At 34.1% G+C, this 18,712-nt stretch overlaps 1 protein-coding gene across 3 annotated transcripts; it reads right to left on the bottom strand.

Annotated features, from left to right (window-relative positions):
- Nucleotides 1–11,564: 11,564 nt before the first annotated feature.
- On the bottom strand, nt 11,565–16,025 carry LOC147380821 (uncharacterized). 3 transcript variants are annotated; one of them, XR_015175067.1, is made up of 3 exons: nt 14,967–15,997; nt 12,658–14,032; nt 11,565–11,693 (listed from the first exon to the last, which is right to left on the bottom strand). XR_015175067.1 is itself a non-coding variant. In XM_086431199.1 (2 exons), exon 1 carries the CDS (start codon nt 15,928–15,930, stop codon nt 15,106–15,108), a length of 825 nt encoding a protein of 274 aa, XP_086287325.1. In that variant the 5' UTR covers nt 15,931–16,025; the 3' UTR covers nt 12,316–14,032; nt 14,967–15,105. The 3 variants fall into 3 exon arrangements, 1 of the variants encoding a protein (XP_086287325.1); XR_015175069.1 differs by lacking the exon at nt 11,565–11,693 and adding an exon at nt 11,784–12,120 and having other exon boundaries at nt 14,967–15,998; XM_086431199.1 differs by lacking the exon at nt 11,565–11,693 and having other exon boundaries at nt 12,316–14,032; nt 14,967–16,025.
- Nucleotides 16,026–18,712: the final 2,687 nt, after the last annotated feature.

Raw genomic sequence — 18,712 nt, 5'->3', positions numbered from 1 at the left:
CTTGACTTCTGTCTTGCACTTATCAACTAAATAAAAAAAATACTTCAAAATCTTTGATTTGTCTTCCAAAACTAGTCATCTTCAATCTCTTGGATGTGATGAAGATAATGGCAATGAGAAGACAATGAAGGTGGTGATGATAATAATGAAAAGAGTGATGAGATGATGTTAATGACGATGACAGTGTTGATGATGGTTGTAATAGTGATGAGTGATGGTGATAAGGGCATTGTGTAATACATTAGCAATGTATTGGATTGCTGTTTGAGCTCAAATGGATTAACACATTGGCAATGTAATACCACAACCCTCTAGATTTCATGGAAAAACTCAAATCCAAAAAACAACTTCAAAAGACAATTTGTTTTAGGCTGGAACTAAGATTTTGAAAATGGACGGCTACCAAACTTCCACAGAACTCTCCAATTTAAAATTCAAATTCAAATGTGAAAAATATATTTTTTTTTCAAAATTCATAAAATTTTATCCTCTTCAACCATGTGGCATCGGATCATGGTTTTGGATGCTGCAAGGTGAGCTCAACGACCCTTAGTAAGAGTTGAAATCTTACTAAGTTAGTAAAGGCTAGCTGATAAGGTGAGGACCATGTGGAGGAGTGATGAGAAATTAACACTCACCTAATCAATTTTTCAACATTTGAATTAAAGGAGTCTTCTTTTTCTTTTTCTTTTTTCTTTTTTCTTTTTTCTTTTTTCTTTTTTTCTTCTTTTTCTTCTATTCTATGAGAGAGAAATGAAGAGGCCACACCAATCCCTTTTTAAGGTCATTTTAATTACAACTTTACTGGTGTGTCACCAAACTTGCGAGCACTAAATCCATAGGTTAAAGTTGTTAATTGACGGTGAAAAAAAAAAAAAGTAATCTTTGGGATACATATTTATTTGAGATTCTATTGCCACACCAACTTTTACTAAGAGCACCCCAAACCCCAATTCTTGTGATATCAAAGTAGACTTTAGAACATATCTTGAGGTTCTATGGCAATAGAAGCTCTCTTTCATTTTAGGGAAGAATCCGACTATTTGGTGAAGTTACATTCTAATCATAGAGTTCTTTTCTCTTAGTGTTGGTATCCTCTAGTTTTATCTAGAGAGGACGTATGTATGGCTATTATTCACATAGTAAAAGTTTCGTGATTGAATTAGATCCTTCGATTTATCTCTTAACCTCGAAGCATTTTTTAAGTAAAAAAATTATAATTTTCTTTTGTGATTTGTTTGCGTTATTTTATTTAATATAATTCTGCATTTTATATTCCATTAACTTGCACATAGACGGATTCAGTTATTTTATATGCAAATCATGGAATGATAAACACAAGATGTATGATTACCTCAAATGAAATCAAATGAATAATTTGGAAAGCCGAAATATAGGACTTGTACTGTAAAGACTTGTATGAACTCGGAGAATGTGATAAACCAAATTTAATTAAACGAATGAATAATGATTAGCGAGAGAAACTTGATCTAAAAAAAAATGTTGGATTTATCTAATAATAACGGATTGTAATTACCCCCAGGATCACATGATATTCTTCTTAAAATTCAAAGTGGGAACTTTGATTCTTAATCTCAATACTACAAATGTCAATTATGATTATTCAAAATTTTCAATTTTTAATCTCTGCACAGGATCAATCTCTGCGAAATACCCAAAAAGCATATTTATAATGGAGAAATGGACACCCGAATCAAATGTTACAATTAAATTTTCAAAATTTTGAATATCTTGCTCTCGATTCATTATTTGTTGTCATAAATCATCGAAAATGATAATAAAAAAATAAAAAAATAAAAAATTCTAGTTAAATCTTCAAAATATGTATATATTATTTTCCATTCATCGTCACAAATCATTAGAATAGATCATAATCAATTGTCTTATAGCCTTCGAACATCTCCAACACAGTTACCCATACCCATTTATGGGTCATTTGGAACTTACGGGCCGGGTAACCACTTTGGATATGAATGGGGTGTGCACTCCAACCCTCCTGCCCAAAAATTTCTACACATAAATATTATAATATTATTTTAATTAAATTCAGGTTTAAATCAGTATGAAATTGTGATATTTTCAACTAATTGCCTGATTTCTTTTCCTTCCAAAACAGATGAGTCAACAGTGTGGAGGATTAGGGTACTCAAAATCCCATGATCTCAAAATGGTGTGGAATTGGTAGTGTGTTGCAGATACCCATTTTAGACTCCACTACCCAAAACGGCAATTGAGAAGGGATGGATAGAGAGATAGGTACTGTGTTAGGGATGCTCTTAGGTAAGTAAAAAAGTAACTAGATGATGGTCTCTTGGGTACTCAAAATTTTGAATTTGGCTTTAGGTGAGGGGACCTTTAGAAGTAAAGATTTTATTATCTGGACCATTAAACTTCTGCCCAAAAAGTAAGGGCTATTTAGATTGAAGTCCCTATATTAGGGTCCATTAAGTAATTTTTCTTTCATTTTTTATTAGCCAATCAACTATGCCATGTAGTCAGGTTATAAGATGAGATTAAAGATATTTTTTCCTTAAATTAATTTATTAATACATATAAAATAATTTATTAATATTAATTAAAATTTAAAGAAATTATTTTTCTCTCTTAAAATTCCAATGATAAGTAACAAATGTCGAGTAAGAAAATGTGATGTGCATGGGACCAGCGAAGTTTTAGGAAAATTTGGTAGTATCCAGTCTAGAAGGTTACTGTAATGGGGACGGACCATGGGACATACGTAAAAATATATGTAAAAACAATGTAATAATATAATTTTTCAAAATATGAGTTAGAAGTTTTGAATTTAGCTGATTTTTTGTGAGGAGATCATTCCAATCTGAAACTTCCAACCCCGTCAAAAGTGATGTAGAATGTGGACCATCGATTTTTTACCAATAATTTTTAAAGCACTTTTGATGGACTTTGAAGTTTCAGATTGAACTGATTTTTTGTGAGCACAATCTTCTCATCATAGAAATCTTACTCACAAAAAATCAGTTCAATCCAAAACTTCTAACCCATATTTTGAAAAACCATTGTTTTTACATATGTCCCATGATCCGCCCCCTATTGTAATAACTACAAATATTATCTAAGATCTATGCCATTGGATGGCCCTTAAAATTTGTATACATGAATCTCTAGAAATATTGTATAAAAAACATTTCTCAATTATGGTATCATGGAATCTGATTGTCGAGTCATTTTTTTGCTCACTGCCCAACAACTGTTTGATATGTGTTGTAAATGACAAGCAATAGGATGTCATGCTCGCACGTCCTCTGCCCACAAATTTTAGTTTTAAGATTTTAAATGTTAAAAGAGTCATTGCACCCACACGGATTATCACACTAGCAGTCTAACACCACACAGCCATTTAGATTTCATGAAAAAACTAATATTCAAAACAAAACAAAACAAAAAGTTTTTTAAGCTTGATCTAAGATTTTGAAAATGGATGGCTATTAAGCATCCAAATTTAAAGATAAAAAAGATAATTTTTTTTTTATTATTTTACATTCATAGAATTTCGTCCTCTTCAACCCTGTAGCATTGGATCATGTTTTTTAATACAACAAGGTGATTTGATCAAGAAGTTTCCTTTTTCCACTATGGGCAAGAGAGAAATTTTCTCAAGTATTGCTTATGTTATTTGCGCCACATATCAAACCTTTGTTGGCTTGTGAGCAAATTTACTAACAAATCACTCCTTATTGTGGTACTAGTATACATAGTAACAAAAGAAATGTGTCTTGTATCTTTGACTGTTAAAACAATTAAAAAACACAACTTTTCCATACGTAATAAAAAAAAAATTGTTTTCCTGTTAAAAATAAAAAAATAAAGAACTAAACATTTTCTTTGTTTTTTATGTGGGATTTGATACATAATAGAATTTGGTGATTCGTAAATGTAAAAATATGGGATTTGATGATAATATCTTGAGATTTTATGAATTTTCATTAGATATATGCATTTTTCATAATTTTTAATATATATTTTGATCTTTTATTTTTATAATTTTTTCTCGTTTTTTATGTTTTTTCTGAAGTTTTCTCTTGTCATTTTAAACTCGTACTCTGATTTAGTGACTATGGTAGTATACACTCTACAACCAATGTCCAAGGAAGTTCTTCTAAGCCTTTTCCACGATTTCGAATCCAAGACATGGGATTTGTCTTAAACCAATACACGAAATGTCCTAGACCTGTTACTACATGTCAAATATAAGCTCTTAACCACTTAGACGCATAAAAACATTCCTACATCTTGGGTTCGGATCATAGAAAAGCCTTCTCTAGAGGACTATGGTGGAGAGGGCATGTTTTAAGAAAAATCTAGCATTTCAGCCATTTTATGATCATGATTTGGATCACAGTTGAAAAAAAAAATCATGGGTGTTTTCACTATGTTGATGTGATAGTCATAAATGTGTTTTATTGAGGTACTGAAAGCGCCCTCGATCCGCGGGGTGCGCGGATCCGCTTTTGACCCTTGAGGTTGGGAGTCGCCACCTAGTTATTACGGTCTAGGAACCGATCAATGACTCTAAACGGATAAAAACTAATCTAAAACCAAGAAAACTGAATTCGGGGATCATATTACGGGATTGGAAGGTGTTAGGCACCAATCCCGCCCGGCCAAAGCCGGTCTCTACTAAATTCCCAAGTAAATTACATTGCTAAAACCTAGATAAAAATAAATAAAAAAAATACCTTTCCGATGCAAGGACTTTATTCCCTCAGATCTGACAAAAAGAGCTCCTTGTACCGTGCTCCCTTGCTTCGTTCTGTTTCCGGATTTGACTTCGGATCTCCGAGGCAAGGTATCTCCTTGTTTTTGAATCTAAACTCTTCAAGTTCGTTGAGGATTTGGGAGTGTTTTTAGAAGGCTTTTGGGTGTTTTCTAGACTAAAATTGAAGGAGGGATGTTAGCTAAGGAGTTGGGGCTCCAAAACTAGGGTTTATGGGGGGCTAGGGGAGCTTCTAGACCTACTTCTCTTAGGGTTTATCAGTTGATACGAAAATAGGGTGTGAGCACCTCTATTTATAGATGTTTTTAGGGGTTGATTTGGATAGAGTTAGTGTTTAATTAGAGATCTTTTAATTAGAGTTGTGTTTTAGTTTGACTTGTTTTAGGTAGAATTGTGTTTTAATTAAAATTGTTTTAGGTAGAATGTGTTTTAATTCAAATTGTTTTAGGTAGAATTATTTTTAAGTTAGAACTCTATTAGATAGAGTTATTATTTAATTAGATCTCTATTATGACTTTTGGTCTTATTTGATTGACTTTTAATGTTTTGACTTTAGTCTTAATTGATTGACTTTCAATATCTTGACTTTAGTCTTGCTTAATTGACTTTATTTTGACTTCAGTCTCACTTAATTGACTTTAACACCTTGACTTTAGTCTTGCTTGATTTACTTTTAATTTTTGGAGAACCCCCCTCTAAAATATCTTTAATTCTTTGGACCCCCAAATTGAGGGGTCCTTAAAGAAATATCTCACGAACCCTCAACAATTTTGCTTGAGAGCCCGCTTGATCGATTTTTTTAATTCAAAATTTTAAATTAATTTTATTAATGTTTCAATTTAATTATTTTAATATTTTATTTATTAATTTCGGATTTTTTAATTATGAAAATTGTGAAATTACAGTTTGCCCCCGGAGAGGATTTTTCACGTTTTAAGTCGGTTTTTAATGTTCCAGGATGTTTTAGAATCGGTTTTTCGTAAGGAATTCAATGGAAATGTTGGTTTGTATCATTATGAAAATTTTTATGTGAAATGATTGTGAACTTTATGAGGGGCATTTTCGTAATTTTATCAAATTCTATTAAAATTGGTGAAATGATTTATTTGGTTCCGATTTGTTATTTTATGTGTTCGAGAGAGTTTTCCTAAGCGTAACGTAGGCTCTAGGGTTGTTTTGATGTCAGGGGTATTTTGGTAATTTGATCAATTTTTAGTGATTTTTATCGTGAAGCTTCTTTTCGGTCTGCAAGATGATGATTTCTATGTTTCTGGGGTTGTGTTTTCCTAGCGTAGCGTGGTTTCTAAGGTTTTGTCAGTTCGAGATACCTCATCCGAATTTCTGAAACATATCTGGTAACAAAATAAAGTAACGGAATACACATCCATCATTGGGAATCATTGCGATCGGGTTGACGAGTTGATTAATCAGGCGAGTGCAAAAATGGGGTGTCTACAGGTACGAGTAAAAATCATCTATGGTTATGTGCGCACCTCCAAGTCAGAAATGAGAGAGTCACACTAAATCCCAACGTCACCCTAACATTACTCAAAACAAAATTAAGAATTTGTAAGCCTGATTGGATTGATTGCAAGAAAAAAAATCACTGCACTCACTTTGGCAACGTTACTTTCGTGCTTTGCATATATTAAAGCATGGCCCCCACCTCAACCGACAAGAAATAAAGATTGATGGCAAAACCACCTAAGGTCGGACCCCTGCCCACCACTTAGGGGTGCAATTTGATCCAGTTCAAATCGGAAACCGAACCAAATCGATAGTTGTGGAGTGGCTTGGTTTGGTTTGGAACAAGTTGCGGTTCGGTTTTGGATTACAAAAATGGAGAACCGATCAATGTGATTCGATTCTCGAATTAAACTTGTATAAAACCAAACCCTTGTGCAATATATATATATAGGAAATGTTCAGCACCCTAAGCTTTACCCTACACTTTAACAAACGTGTTTTGTCCTACATGGGTTAGAAGTTTTGGAATGGGCTGGTTTTTGGTGAGGATGATCTCTATGGTGAGGAGATCATCCTCACCAAAAATCAGCCCATTCCGAAATTTTTAGCCCCATGTTTACAAGTTGAAAAATCGTGGATCGTCCATTTTTTGTAAACCATTTTTTATGGGGTTAGAAGTTTTGGAATGGGCTGATTTTTGGTGAGGATGATCTCTAGGAGATCATCCTCACCAAAAATCAGCCCATTCCAAAACTTCTAACCCATGTAAGACAAAACACGTTTGTTAAAGTGTATGGTAAAGCTTAGGGTGCTGAACGGGACCCTATATATATGTATGTATGTATGTATGTATGTATGTATGTATGTATAGGGTCAGGTTCAAGGGACATGAGAAAACGTATGTAAAAACAATGTAACATTAATAAATTTTCAAAATATGAATTAGAAATTTTGGATTGAGCTGATTTTTTGTGAAGATGATCTCTATAATGGGAAGATCATCTGAAAAAAAAAAAAAAAAAAAAAAAAAAAAGCAATCCAATCTGAGACTTCTAACCCCATTAAAAGTGATTTAGAATGTGGACCGTCGATTTTTTATCAGTTTTTGTCAATAATTTCTAAATCACTTTAGATGGATTTAGAAGTTTTAGATTGAACTGATTTTTTGTGAGGATGATCTTCTCATCATAGTGACCATCCTCGCAAAAAATCAGCTCAATCGAAAGCCACCAACCCATATTTTGAAAAACCATTGTTTTTTCATATGTTTTTACACATGGCCCTTGAACCGCCCCATATATATATATATATATGTAAAAACAATGTAACATTAATAAAATTTCAAAATATGAGTTAGAAATTTTGGATTGAGCTGGTTTTTTGTGAAGATGATCTCTATGATGGGAAGATCATCCAAAAAAAAAAAAAATGAGTCCAATCTGAAATTTCTAACCCCATTAAAAGTGATTTAGAATGTGGACCGTCGATTTTTTGCCAATAATTTGTAAATCACTTTTGATGGATTTAGAAGTTTCTGATTGAGCTAATTTTTTGTGAGGATGATCTTCTCATCATAGTGACCATCCTTGCGAAAAATCAGCTCAATCCAAAACCTCTAACCCATATTTTGAAAAAACCGTTGTCTTTTCAAATGTTTTTACATATGGCCCTTGAACCGCCCCATGTATATATAATAATTATTATGAATTATTTTAAGAGTTAGGACATAGATTAATGATCTTTTATGGATAAATTAATGATTTTCTATAAATAGATTAATGATCTATTTCATGATTATTTTTTCAATAAAAAAATGTTACTTACTGTAGAGGGAAATAATTGCGTATACATTTAGGCCGTACATGTGTCCAAACCAACTAAGTGGTACCTAACACGAATCAGCATATGAGGTACTGTCCTGCAAGAAGGGCAGCAAAGTCAAGCCTGTCAAGCAAGGCAGGCCAAGTCATCAGCAAACCATAAAACTGATACGTGCACGTCAATCCCAGAGATTTCGATGGAGATCTCTGTGGATAAGTACGGTTAATCCAACAAATCCCGATTAAGTAAACAACCTCGAAAAGACAGTGGATATCCCATGATTATAGCCTATAAAAGAGAAAATCCTATAGGCCGGTAGGGGGATAAATAACAGAGGAAGCATTATTGAAGAGGATACCTTTTGGGGAAGGGAGAAACAAAAGTCTAGGGAGTACTAAAAGATATTCCGTTGTTTCTCTAACTTGAGCGTCAGAGTGATTTTGGCAAGTACCATGCCGCAGCGAGGAGGGGGGCGCTAGGAACGACTTCGAATCAATGCGTTCGAGTCCATCAGAGCCATCCATCGGATTCTTATTGCATAGTTACAATTTATAGAATATTGACAACCCATACAACCAAACCGACTTTAGTGCAGTTTGGATCTAATGGAATTTGGTTTGGTTTTGATTCTTGTTTAGTGGAATCGACCTATATTGGGTCGATTCTAATTTGATCTCAAATCGAACCAAGTTGCACCCCTACCACCACTACGGAAATTTTTTTGAGGAACCCTCTCTATTGAATTACATGTGGCACTTTAAAGGAGGTGTTTCAAATTTTGACAGAAATGTAGGAGTGTAAAATAAATTTAAAACACCACATTACGTAATGAGCAAGTTCCTTTACATTTTAAAGCGGGCTGCCAGCTTCAAAGTCGGACTCCACCACTACTTTGAACCTTTCCCACTGACTCAAATTGTGAAGAATCCAATTAAGTGAGGGCAACTGATGGGGGTGGTGAGAAATAACGGTCACCTAATCAATTAAGGTTTCATTTCTCCTTTTTCTCAACAATTGAACTAAACGGAGTCATTTTTTATTTTTTTTTAATTCTGGGAGAGAAATTTGAATTAAGGGAGTCATTTTATTGTTCTTCTTTTCTATAAGAGAAAAATGAAAAGGCCACAATAATCACTTTTTAAGGTTATTTTTAAGTTTATCTCCTAAACATTTTTATCACAGCGTTGATTTTCTAGCTGAACTTGATAGATTATCTCAAAAAACCCATTGACATGATATGTACAAAGATCGTAGATTTTTTCTCACGAGATACATAATTACACATGTTTTATGGGGATGTGCAGTTGTTTAATAAAAAAATTTTATATGTGAAATATCGGATGCCACCTATTCTTCGAGATTTACCCCTAACAATCGATCTTCATTGTTCTTGATGTACTAAAAAATATAAAAAATCACATAGAAAAATAATCAAAGAAAAGGGAAAGAGAGAGAAAACAAGAAACAAGATTTGTTTACTGGGTTCGTCCAAAAATCAGACTATGTCCTCAGGCTTCAAAGAGTCATTTTACTATTCTTCAATCCATTACAAGATTTACAAACCCTAGCCTCCTCTCCTCTTATCTTTTCTTTTCTCTTAAGAGCCCTCCCCCCCCCCCCCCCCCCCTCTTCTACCTATTCGTTTTCCTTATATAGATAAATAGACAAATCCTAAAAGAAAGGTTAAATCAAATCAGGATTCTTTACAAAATCTATCATTATCTAAAAATAGATATTCTTTGGTCAATTAGGAGATTTTATATTTCTGGATAAGATTATAATCTTAATCAAAAATATAATTAAGGATATATCAATGCCTCGAGATTTACATTAATTATCGTGCGATCGGTCATCGATATCCGTCTTATTTATGTAACGTGTCCAATACTGATTTTACTCTTTACAAGAACCATTTGATTTGTTCATCCAAGCCCAAAAGGGAAGGGATGCTAACCAATACTAAAATATAAGGTAGAGGAGTGCATTCGACCAAATTACATAACTATTTTAGTAATTCTTGTAGAATATAACGACTAATGATAAATTTTATACTGACAGAGCCCTCCTCCATTATACAGGCTTGGGGCTGGCAATGTAGTGCAAAGGAAACACTACATAGGCAGAGAAGACACAAAAGCAAATCAAGATAGTGTAGGCAGATCTGAACTCTTTATTTTTCTCGAAAACCTAACTAATTTTTAGAGATATTTACAAAAAAGGATCAACTTTTGACGAATTTATGATTCTAGCTCACTATTCATATTAATTACCAAAACGTGAATGATAACGAATTCAGAGATTTTTTTATCATAAAGAAAACATGATTGTTCACGTTTTGGTAATTAAAATGAAAAGTGGCCAGAATCGTAAATAGTTCATTTTCAACTCAAGTAATGATAATTCACCCATGTTTTTATCCCTTGTTTTTTGTGATTTATCAATACAAACATGGTAAAAATAGAGGAGACGAAAAGGCAAAACTAAAGTTCAAAAATTTGGTGCAGAGGATGGTTCGTTTGCCATTGATAGGTGGATGGTGGGTGCACTTAATAAAAAGGTGTTTTATTGAAGTGTTCTAATTGTTTGAGGTGCACTTACGTAAATCGGTAAGTGCAAATAAAATGACCATTAATTTTCTCAGATGAGAAAATGGCATTTGTTCTTCTTCAGACCCTCCAGTCCACCACGAGGCTTTAAAATGGAGAGTTTATATTGCAAAACGCTCATGTATAACAAACCACTAATTCATAAAATTAACGACGGTTTGGTGTGCAGATAACAAATCTATTATTTAATAAACCCCTCTATCCTTCTTCTCACCTTCTCTTCCCCCCCCCCCCCCCCTCCCCCCCCCCCCCCTCCCGATTTTAGACCCCTTTTAGTTGGTGTTATATCCTCATTTAGTGTGACATTATAAACCCTCTTAAAATGTTAATTATTTGACATATCAATAAAGTCATGATTTCTTCTTAGGAAGGTTGTTCATTATATCAATAAAATTTTCCCTTAGAGTTGCTGAGAAATCCAACTCCAACTTTTGGATGGCTAATCATGTCCTAATCAACAAAGTTCTTTGATTATAGGGTAGAGGTAGATTCGAGTTTTACCTCCACTTACTCTGCCCTACTATTTTGAAAAAGTAGTCATCGCTCCTCTGTGATGACATGGGCGTGGTACCAGACAATAATCATTTGACGATCCAGTTAGAGATGCAAAAAGGATTAACAAATCTAAGGGGAGCCAAAAAAATCCCTACATCCGGGTTATCCCTTCAATATATAGGATCTCCCTAGGATCAAGGTTTCCCTTTTATTTGGGATTTTATCATGAGAGATTCCACAATCACAAGGATTTTAAACTGAATTGGAATATCTTCCTTATCGTGCTCCAGGATTCTTGGGATTTCTCCTAGAATCTTAAGCTTGATACGTGTGGTATGGGATCGTGCGAATATACTAACCTAGTCTGCTCTGTTAGCAAGGCAGACCTCTATCTATGTTCTACCCTTCTACTAGGTTGGACTGGATTATTGGCCTACTCTGAGTACTACTTGCTCTCAACAATTGTTGTTATGCTCAACTCATGCATTCATCAGGACACGTGTAGGATCTTGATGAAATACCGATTTTACCTTTTACGATAGGCAACCAAAAAAACAGATCTCATAAGCATAAACTTGACTTAAAAATTTCAAAACAAAATAGTAAATATGATATTCTAGAAAAATGATAATTCAAATGTTCCACTAGTAATTCATAGGATGGTACAAACAACACAAAAAATGATCGAACGCCACTAAAAGAAGACAAACCAACATTAGGACCAAACAACAAAGGTTCATCTAAAGCCATTTCGGACATCCCTGTTTGGGTACGATTAAGGTGGGATGATTGCGGGAGCATTCGTAATAACATCCCTCTTAGTGAGGCTCAGTTGCTTGATATCTTGCAAGTTCTTGTGTTGCTTCTTGTACATATGATTCTTTATTGGTGCCTTCCATCCATTCTTACCACACTTGCAAATGTCTCTTATACAGTTGGGATGCCATACCTATCATTCTGAGATCAAATTATTGTAATTGATTTTTTATATTAGTATTTTAGAATACATGAATTTAGTTGAAGAACGGGGATATGACCCGAATACACTAAAATGACATATGGGAGAGGTTAAAGGTAATCACTGAATCCTTTTTCAAGCTTGTCCCACAAAGATGTTCACTAAAATGATAAAAACTCCAGGAACCAAGGTGATTTTTCTTTTTTCTTTTTTCATATTTTCAGCTAGTTTTATAATCTTGTTACAGGCTTATTTCAAAACTATGGAACAAGAGAATATAGATATGTCTGAGGAAGATATAATAATCAAGAAACAAGAAAAAATATGTAGCAGTCGAAACCTACTGCAAAGAATGATAGAATGTGGTACATACAATTAAAACGAATTTCAGCCCTGTTTTTTTCAAAAATGGCTTTGGATGGGTATTAAGTTCATCTTTGTTGTTGGAAACCTTATATTTTAAAATTTCTTAGTTGTCATTGAGATGTGTGTGTGCATGACACAAAGACAAAAACAAAGTCAGAGTACTAACTTACCAAGAAACTTTGAGACACTGCAAAGCAACTTGGACGTTGTGGGTTTAAGTCCAGCTTACTCATTGAGAAAAAAAAACCCTGCAGAAACAAAGTACTAAATTGATATAATCTGTATAATAAAACATAATGGTTGTCTTCCCCCAATGTTTATCTCCGATAAAGGGATTTTCATACTCAATCCCGCACATATCTCGAGAAAAAATTTCAACCTTATTTCCTAGTCTCTTCTCCCTTCCCAAGAATATCCTTCAACTATTGCCTCCTTCCCTTTTACCCCTTTTTCAATAATACCCCCTATGATGTTATTGCCTTTGCCCTTCTACACCTTTTCCAATCATACTGCTACAACTTTATTGTCTTTCCTCTTTTACCCCCTTAACCCCAAAGAGGATGACCGTGCCGTGGGCACAGTCAAACTCTAGTGATTTTTTTTTTGAAAAAATAAAAAGAAACAAATACACCAATCCAATAACAGAAAAATCAATAGCCCATTGATAAACATGGCAGATTAAACAAAACTACACACATCATCTCAAGAGAGGGAAACAAGGAAGAAAAGTAGAAACATCCAAAATTAAAACTCCTTGGTTGAAAATAAGTAAGCCACCCATCTCTTGGAGACTCAAGGGTGCTGACAATTATGTAATGTAGCTGGATGAATGATGTAATTAGAGATAAGTAGGTTCAAAAGTTGATGTTCCTGGATTTAAATGGGCATTTGCAGCAACTATAATATGGCATTTCACTGTATCAAAAGTTCATAAAATAGAGTTTGGCAATGTGATACTAGAGAAAAGGTTGAAAATCAGTTTTTTCAATACTTCATGCACATCCTAGTCCAGCCTACTTCAAGCCCAATCTAATGTCCACCACCACAACCCAAAAAGGCCTAAAGAACCATTTGGTTTGTTCATTCAACACTAAAAGGGAGGGGGGGAGGTGCTAGCCAAATACTAAATAACAGGCAGAGTGCCCACCAAAAAATTAAATAAATAACTTTTTTAGATATTTTTGTAGAATATCACGACTCATTGGGGGTGGACCCAAGATTTTCTTGTAGGGAGGGAATAAAATATAGTTAATGGTAAAGTTGAAGAGCTTGAAGATCACTGATTTTGAGAGAAAACAAAATCAAGGTTTTTACTTAGGGGTTGAGGAAAAGGTTATTTAAGACTCAAGTCAAGTGAAAATGTGATCAATTTAAAAACATATGTAAACTCAATATACACCAAAACCACAACATGACTCCCTTGACCTCAGTCTTCTCCAATAGAGTAATGTAAAATGAGCTACCTCGTCTTCAACTTGAAATTGCACATGCTGTCCCAATGATAGCATCAGCATAGGAGAGTGAAACTTGCATATGCTGTGACACCTACACAGAAAACCACACTTCGATGTTAGTTAGGAGTTTATTTAGTATTCTTGTTTTGCAAAGCTTATATTTTAATTGAGTAGCCAACAAGTTCTAGAATTTAGGTTTTTTAATAATCCTTGTTTGGAAAGTCATTAATTAGGAGATTTAGAAGGTGACTTGTTCAAGTACACAAGTAGCAGACAACCCGAATCAGTATATGTTTTTGTAATCATTTTATTTTATAAAAATATTGAATACTATTTGTTTTGGTTGTATATGCTACTGTGCTCTTTGAATGTTAATAAACTTTAACTATAACTGCTAATCATAATCCATCAGAACAATCATTTACGGGATTTACCAATTCCTAAGAGCAGATTCATCTTTTTAACTTGACTTTAACTATCTTATCTAGTCCGGTCATTTGATTTGGTAATAAAAATAATAATAATTAATAGAAAAGTATTCATGGCTAGGACCGTATCCACCGGTGCTTCTCCAATCTTAGTGAAATCCATATTTCTAGCAGTACCTCCAAGAATTTGATGACCTAGGGCTCTATGACTCAAACTATCAGTTTGCTTCAAATCATCAAGTTCAAACAATTTTTTTATCCTAAAATTCAGAGCTATAAAGCTTGTTTTTTTTTTTTTTTTTTTTTTTTTTTTTTGCCTAATCTACAACATGTTTGAGCCTAAATTCAAATCTGTTAAAGTGTGATTTTTTTTTTTTTTGCATAGTTTTTTTCTTGCACCCTGGTAAGAGCCTCTATTTTAGCTCAATTCCTAAATTTCCAGCAAATAATAACCCTAGGCAAAGGAAATCATGATGATAATCATGATAAGAAATTTCCAAAATAATAATAATAATAAATTAAAGCATGCCACTAGTTATAGTGCTCCTTGAAATGATTGGCTAATTACTAACAAAACATGGAGTATGTTACCTATACCTTAGCCTTCTAGCAAGAACTTACGAAGCACCTCTATGTGTTCATGATCTTTTCCATCCTTCACAAGCAAATTCAACACCATTGATGAGGTCTCTGCATTTGATGAGACACCCCTCTCAACCATTTTGTTGAGAAAATGCTATGCCTTAAGAATAGCATTATTTTGAAGGAGCCCTCGAATCATGAGATTGAATGTGACATCATTTGGAGTAGAACCCTTTTCTTCCATTTCCGATAACAAATCTTCGGCTTCTCTTAGCATACCTTCCTTAAGAAAGCCATTGACCATTATGTTATATGTTTGAGTATTGGGTTGCAAACCTTTGGTAGAAAGGTTGCAAAACAATTCCTTTGCCTCCTTCACATTCCCAACTTTGCACATATTGTCAATGATGATGCCATAAATTACAATGTTTGCTTTCAGTCCGGTACTTTCCATTATATGGAACAATTTCATTGCCTCAGAAGAGTAATTGTTTGTGTATAAGCCATCCAGCAATATGCTGTACGTGAAGATATCTGGAACTTGGCCATGAGTTCGCATCTCATTGAAAATCTTTTGAGCATCCGCAACTCTTCCCACCTTGCATAACCCACCTATAAGTGTGTTGTACGTAATTGTTCTAGGAGTCAATCCTCTATGACGCATATCTTCACAAAGTTGCATGGCCTCATCCAATCTCCTAGCCTTGCAATAGCCATTGATCAAAATGGAATAGCTATAAACATCAGGTCCATGACCACTAACGACCATTGAATCAAAAACCTTTACTGCCTCTTTCATTTGGCCTTGCAAACAGTATCCATCCATCAATGTATTATATATGACTGTGTCAGGCTCTTCACCTCTTTGAATCATCAATTCCAATAGTTGATGTGCTTCTTTGGCCATTCCTTCTTTGCAAAGAGCATTTGCTAGTATGTTAAATGATAATATATTTGGAGATATGTTACGGTCTATCATTTCATTGAGTAACCTTGACGTGAAATATATAGTGCACGAATCAAAGAATTGTATGTGACAACATCGGGTTGAACACCACTTTGAGACATTACTTCAAATACATCATTTGCTTCGTTAGTCCTCCCATCCTTACACTTTAAAGTTAATTACATCAGGTGAGATTCCATGGTTCACCATGTCGTAGAACAAGCTTCCAGCTTCTTTAAACAGGCCAATCATTTCTCGAAAGAGGTGCATTGCCTCATTTATCCGACTATCCTTGCAAAGTCTGTCAATAATACAATTATACATTACTGTATTAGGCTTCCCAAAGCTTCCTCCTTTGTTGTACTCCTCCATCACCCTTATCAAACTAAGAGCCCCATCAACGTCCCCACTCTTGCAAAGCCCATCAACAACTGTACCATAAGTGACTTCATTGGGTGAATACCCATTCACCACCATTTTATTAAACAACTCCATCGCCTGCGTTACTTTATCGTCCTTAAAAACCCTCCTAAGCAGACTGTTCAAAGTTACGGCATTTGGTTTAAACCCAAGTTTCAGAATCTTCCCCAAAATAGAAAAACCGAAATCAACACGACCCAAATTTCCGTAGCAATTAATCAAGGTGTTAAACGTGGATAAATCTGGTTGGATTCTTCCATTTCCTTCTTCTGCAAAAGAAAAATCCATTGTTCTTCTAAATAGAGAAAGGACGGTAGAATAATGTTTCATCTTGGAGATGACTACAAACAGTTGATTAAAAGGAAAAATGGAGAAGGGATGATTGGGTCGCACTTGAAGGACCAAACGATTGAACAAACCCAATGCCTCATCAAGCCCAAGTGTTCTAGATTTACAGTTATCTCGTACCAAAATCTCGATCGGAATTGAGTGGTCTTTTTGTTCTGTAGTTTTGGAATGAAAGAGCATAAAAGGAGAGAATGTGATAAACTTTTGATGATCAAAAAAAGCGTATCTTCTTAATTTTAATATAAACATATTCGATGAATAAGAAGTAGAATACAGATTTCTCATCACAGAGTTAAAGGTTTACTACTAATTTTTTCTCTATGGGATGATGAGTCATGACATGTGAGCTCTGCAATGTATTGTACTCTTGATAGTCAGTAGAAAAACACTTCGGGGTTTTTAGTGTTTTGAGTGAAAGTTACAAAGGGAGACACAAGGGTGACAAATACACGTGGTGTCGTGCACACCACCATAGATGCTTTTCCACGAGATACAAGTAAAAAGCATCTTTGGTTATGTGCGTGCCACCACATCATTTTTATCACCTTTGTGTTTCAGTTTGTATCATTCCAGCATTTTCTAAGATTGAAATGCCCCTCAACCATCATAGGTTTGTCTTCTATGGGGAGTTGTTACCAACCTAATTTGTAGTGATGATGATATGGTCTGTTTTACATAAAGTTTCTCAATGAAACTTATATTTACACCATCTTTCTCTCTCCGTCATTTTTACCCCATTAAATTCGAAGGTAAATTCCATTTACGAAGCTCTATTATTAAGTACTGAAGTTCTATTTTTACATAATGAATCGTTTGGTATTGGTCTCTACTTCCAGGAATTTTTATGCCTAATGAACCTACTGGTAGTGGTCTCTGCTTACATTTTTTAAATAAGAATGCTTGTGGCATTGATTCCTACATAACAAAGTTGTTGGTAATTGTATACATGGATTTTTAATGTATCATCGCTTTTAGTATTGGTTCCTACATTTATTATTTAAGTAACGAATCTTCTGGTATTAGTTCTTATGTCCATTTTTACATAACTAAGCTCCTGATATTGATTTTTATGGCACAACTAAGTTGGTATTAGTTCTCACCTCATTTTTTACACTATTAAGCTTTTGGTATTAGCTCCAACCTCCATACTTTACATCCATTTGTCTCATTTTTCTCATAGTAAAAAATGTAAATAAATAAATAAAAGAGATTTATAATTTTATTATTAAAACAATAACACTACCTTAACAATGCATTGCACTTTCTTGCCAAATAATTACTCTACGGTAAGAAAATTTCTATTTTTATTACTTGAACATAAATAGGGTACTAAATCTATATAATCTAATATAATAAAACACAGATCCAATCTCGCACACATCTCAATAAAAATTTAAAATTTTATTCAATTTTCTCTCTTCCGTTCTTAGAATACCCTTCAACTTTAATGTCACTTGTCTTCTACTCCTTTCCAATAATACCCATATAACTTTATTGTCTTTTACTGTTCTACTCTTTTATTGTTTTTTATCTTTTACCCCCCTCAACGCTAAAGAGGATGACAGTGCCATAGGCACAGGCAAACTCTAGTGAATTTAAAAAAAGTAAAAAAAACAAAATGAAATAAATATCTTGCAATAACCCATTAATAAACATAGCAGATTAAACAAAATTACTCCCCTCATCTCATGAGAGGGAAACCAGGAAGAAAAGTGGAAACACCCAAAAATTAAAACTCCACGATTAAAAATAACTAAACACCCATTTTTTGTAGACTCAAGGGTGCTAATAATTATGTAATGCAAGTGGATGAATGATGTAATTAGGGATAGGTAGGCTTAAAAGTTTGACGTCCCTGGTTTTAGATTGGCATTTGCAAGATTTATGATATGGCATTTCGCTGTATCAAAAGTTCATGAAATAGAATTAGGCTGAAAATCAGTTTTTTCTATACTTTCTAGTCCAACCTACTTCCAAAGTCCACCACCACAACCCAACAAGGCCTAACGTTATCTAACAATAGAGCCATTTGGTTTGCTCATTCAAC

This window comes from Akebia trifoliata, unplaced genomic scaffold (assembly GCF_017979445.1).
Source record: "Akebia trifoliata isolate Shusen 1 unplaced genomic scaffold, ASM1797944v1 Contig00950, whole genome shotgun sequence".
NCBI lineage: Eukaryota > Viridiplantae > Streptophyta > Magnoliopsida > Ranunculales > Lardizabalaceae > Akebia > Akebia trifoliata.
Note: the sequence above shows the minus strand (reverse complement) of the source record. Positions and strands in the feature narration are given on the sequence as shown.

Coding starts and splice junctions, on each gene's coding strand:
- LOC147380821 (XM_086431199.1), bottom strand. CDS start 15,930: ATGATAGACCGTAACATATCTCCAAATATATTATCATTTAACATACTA.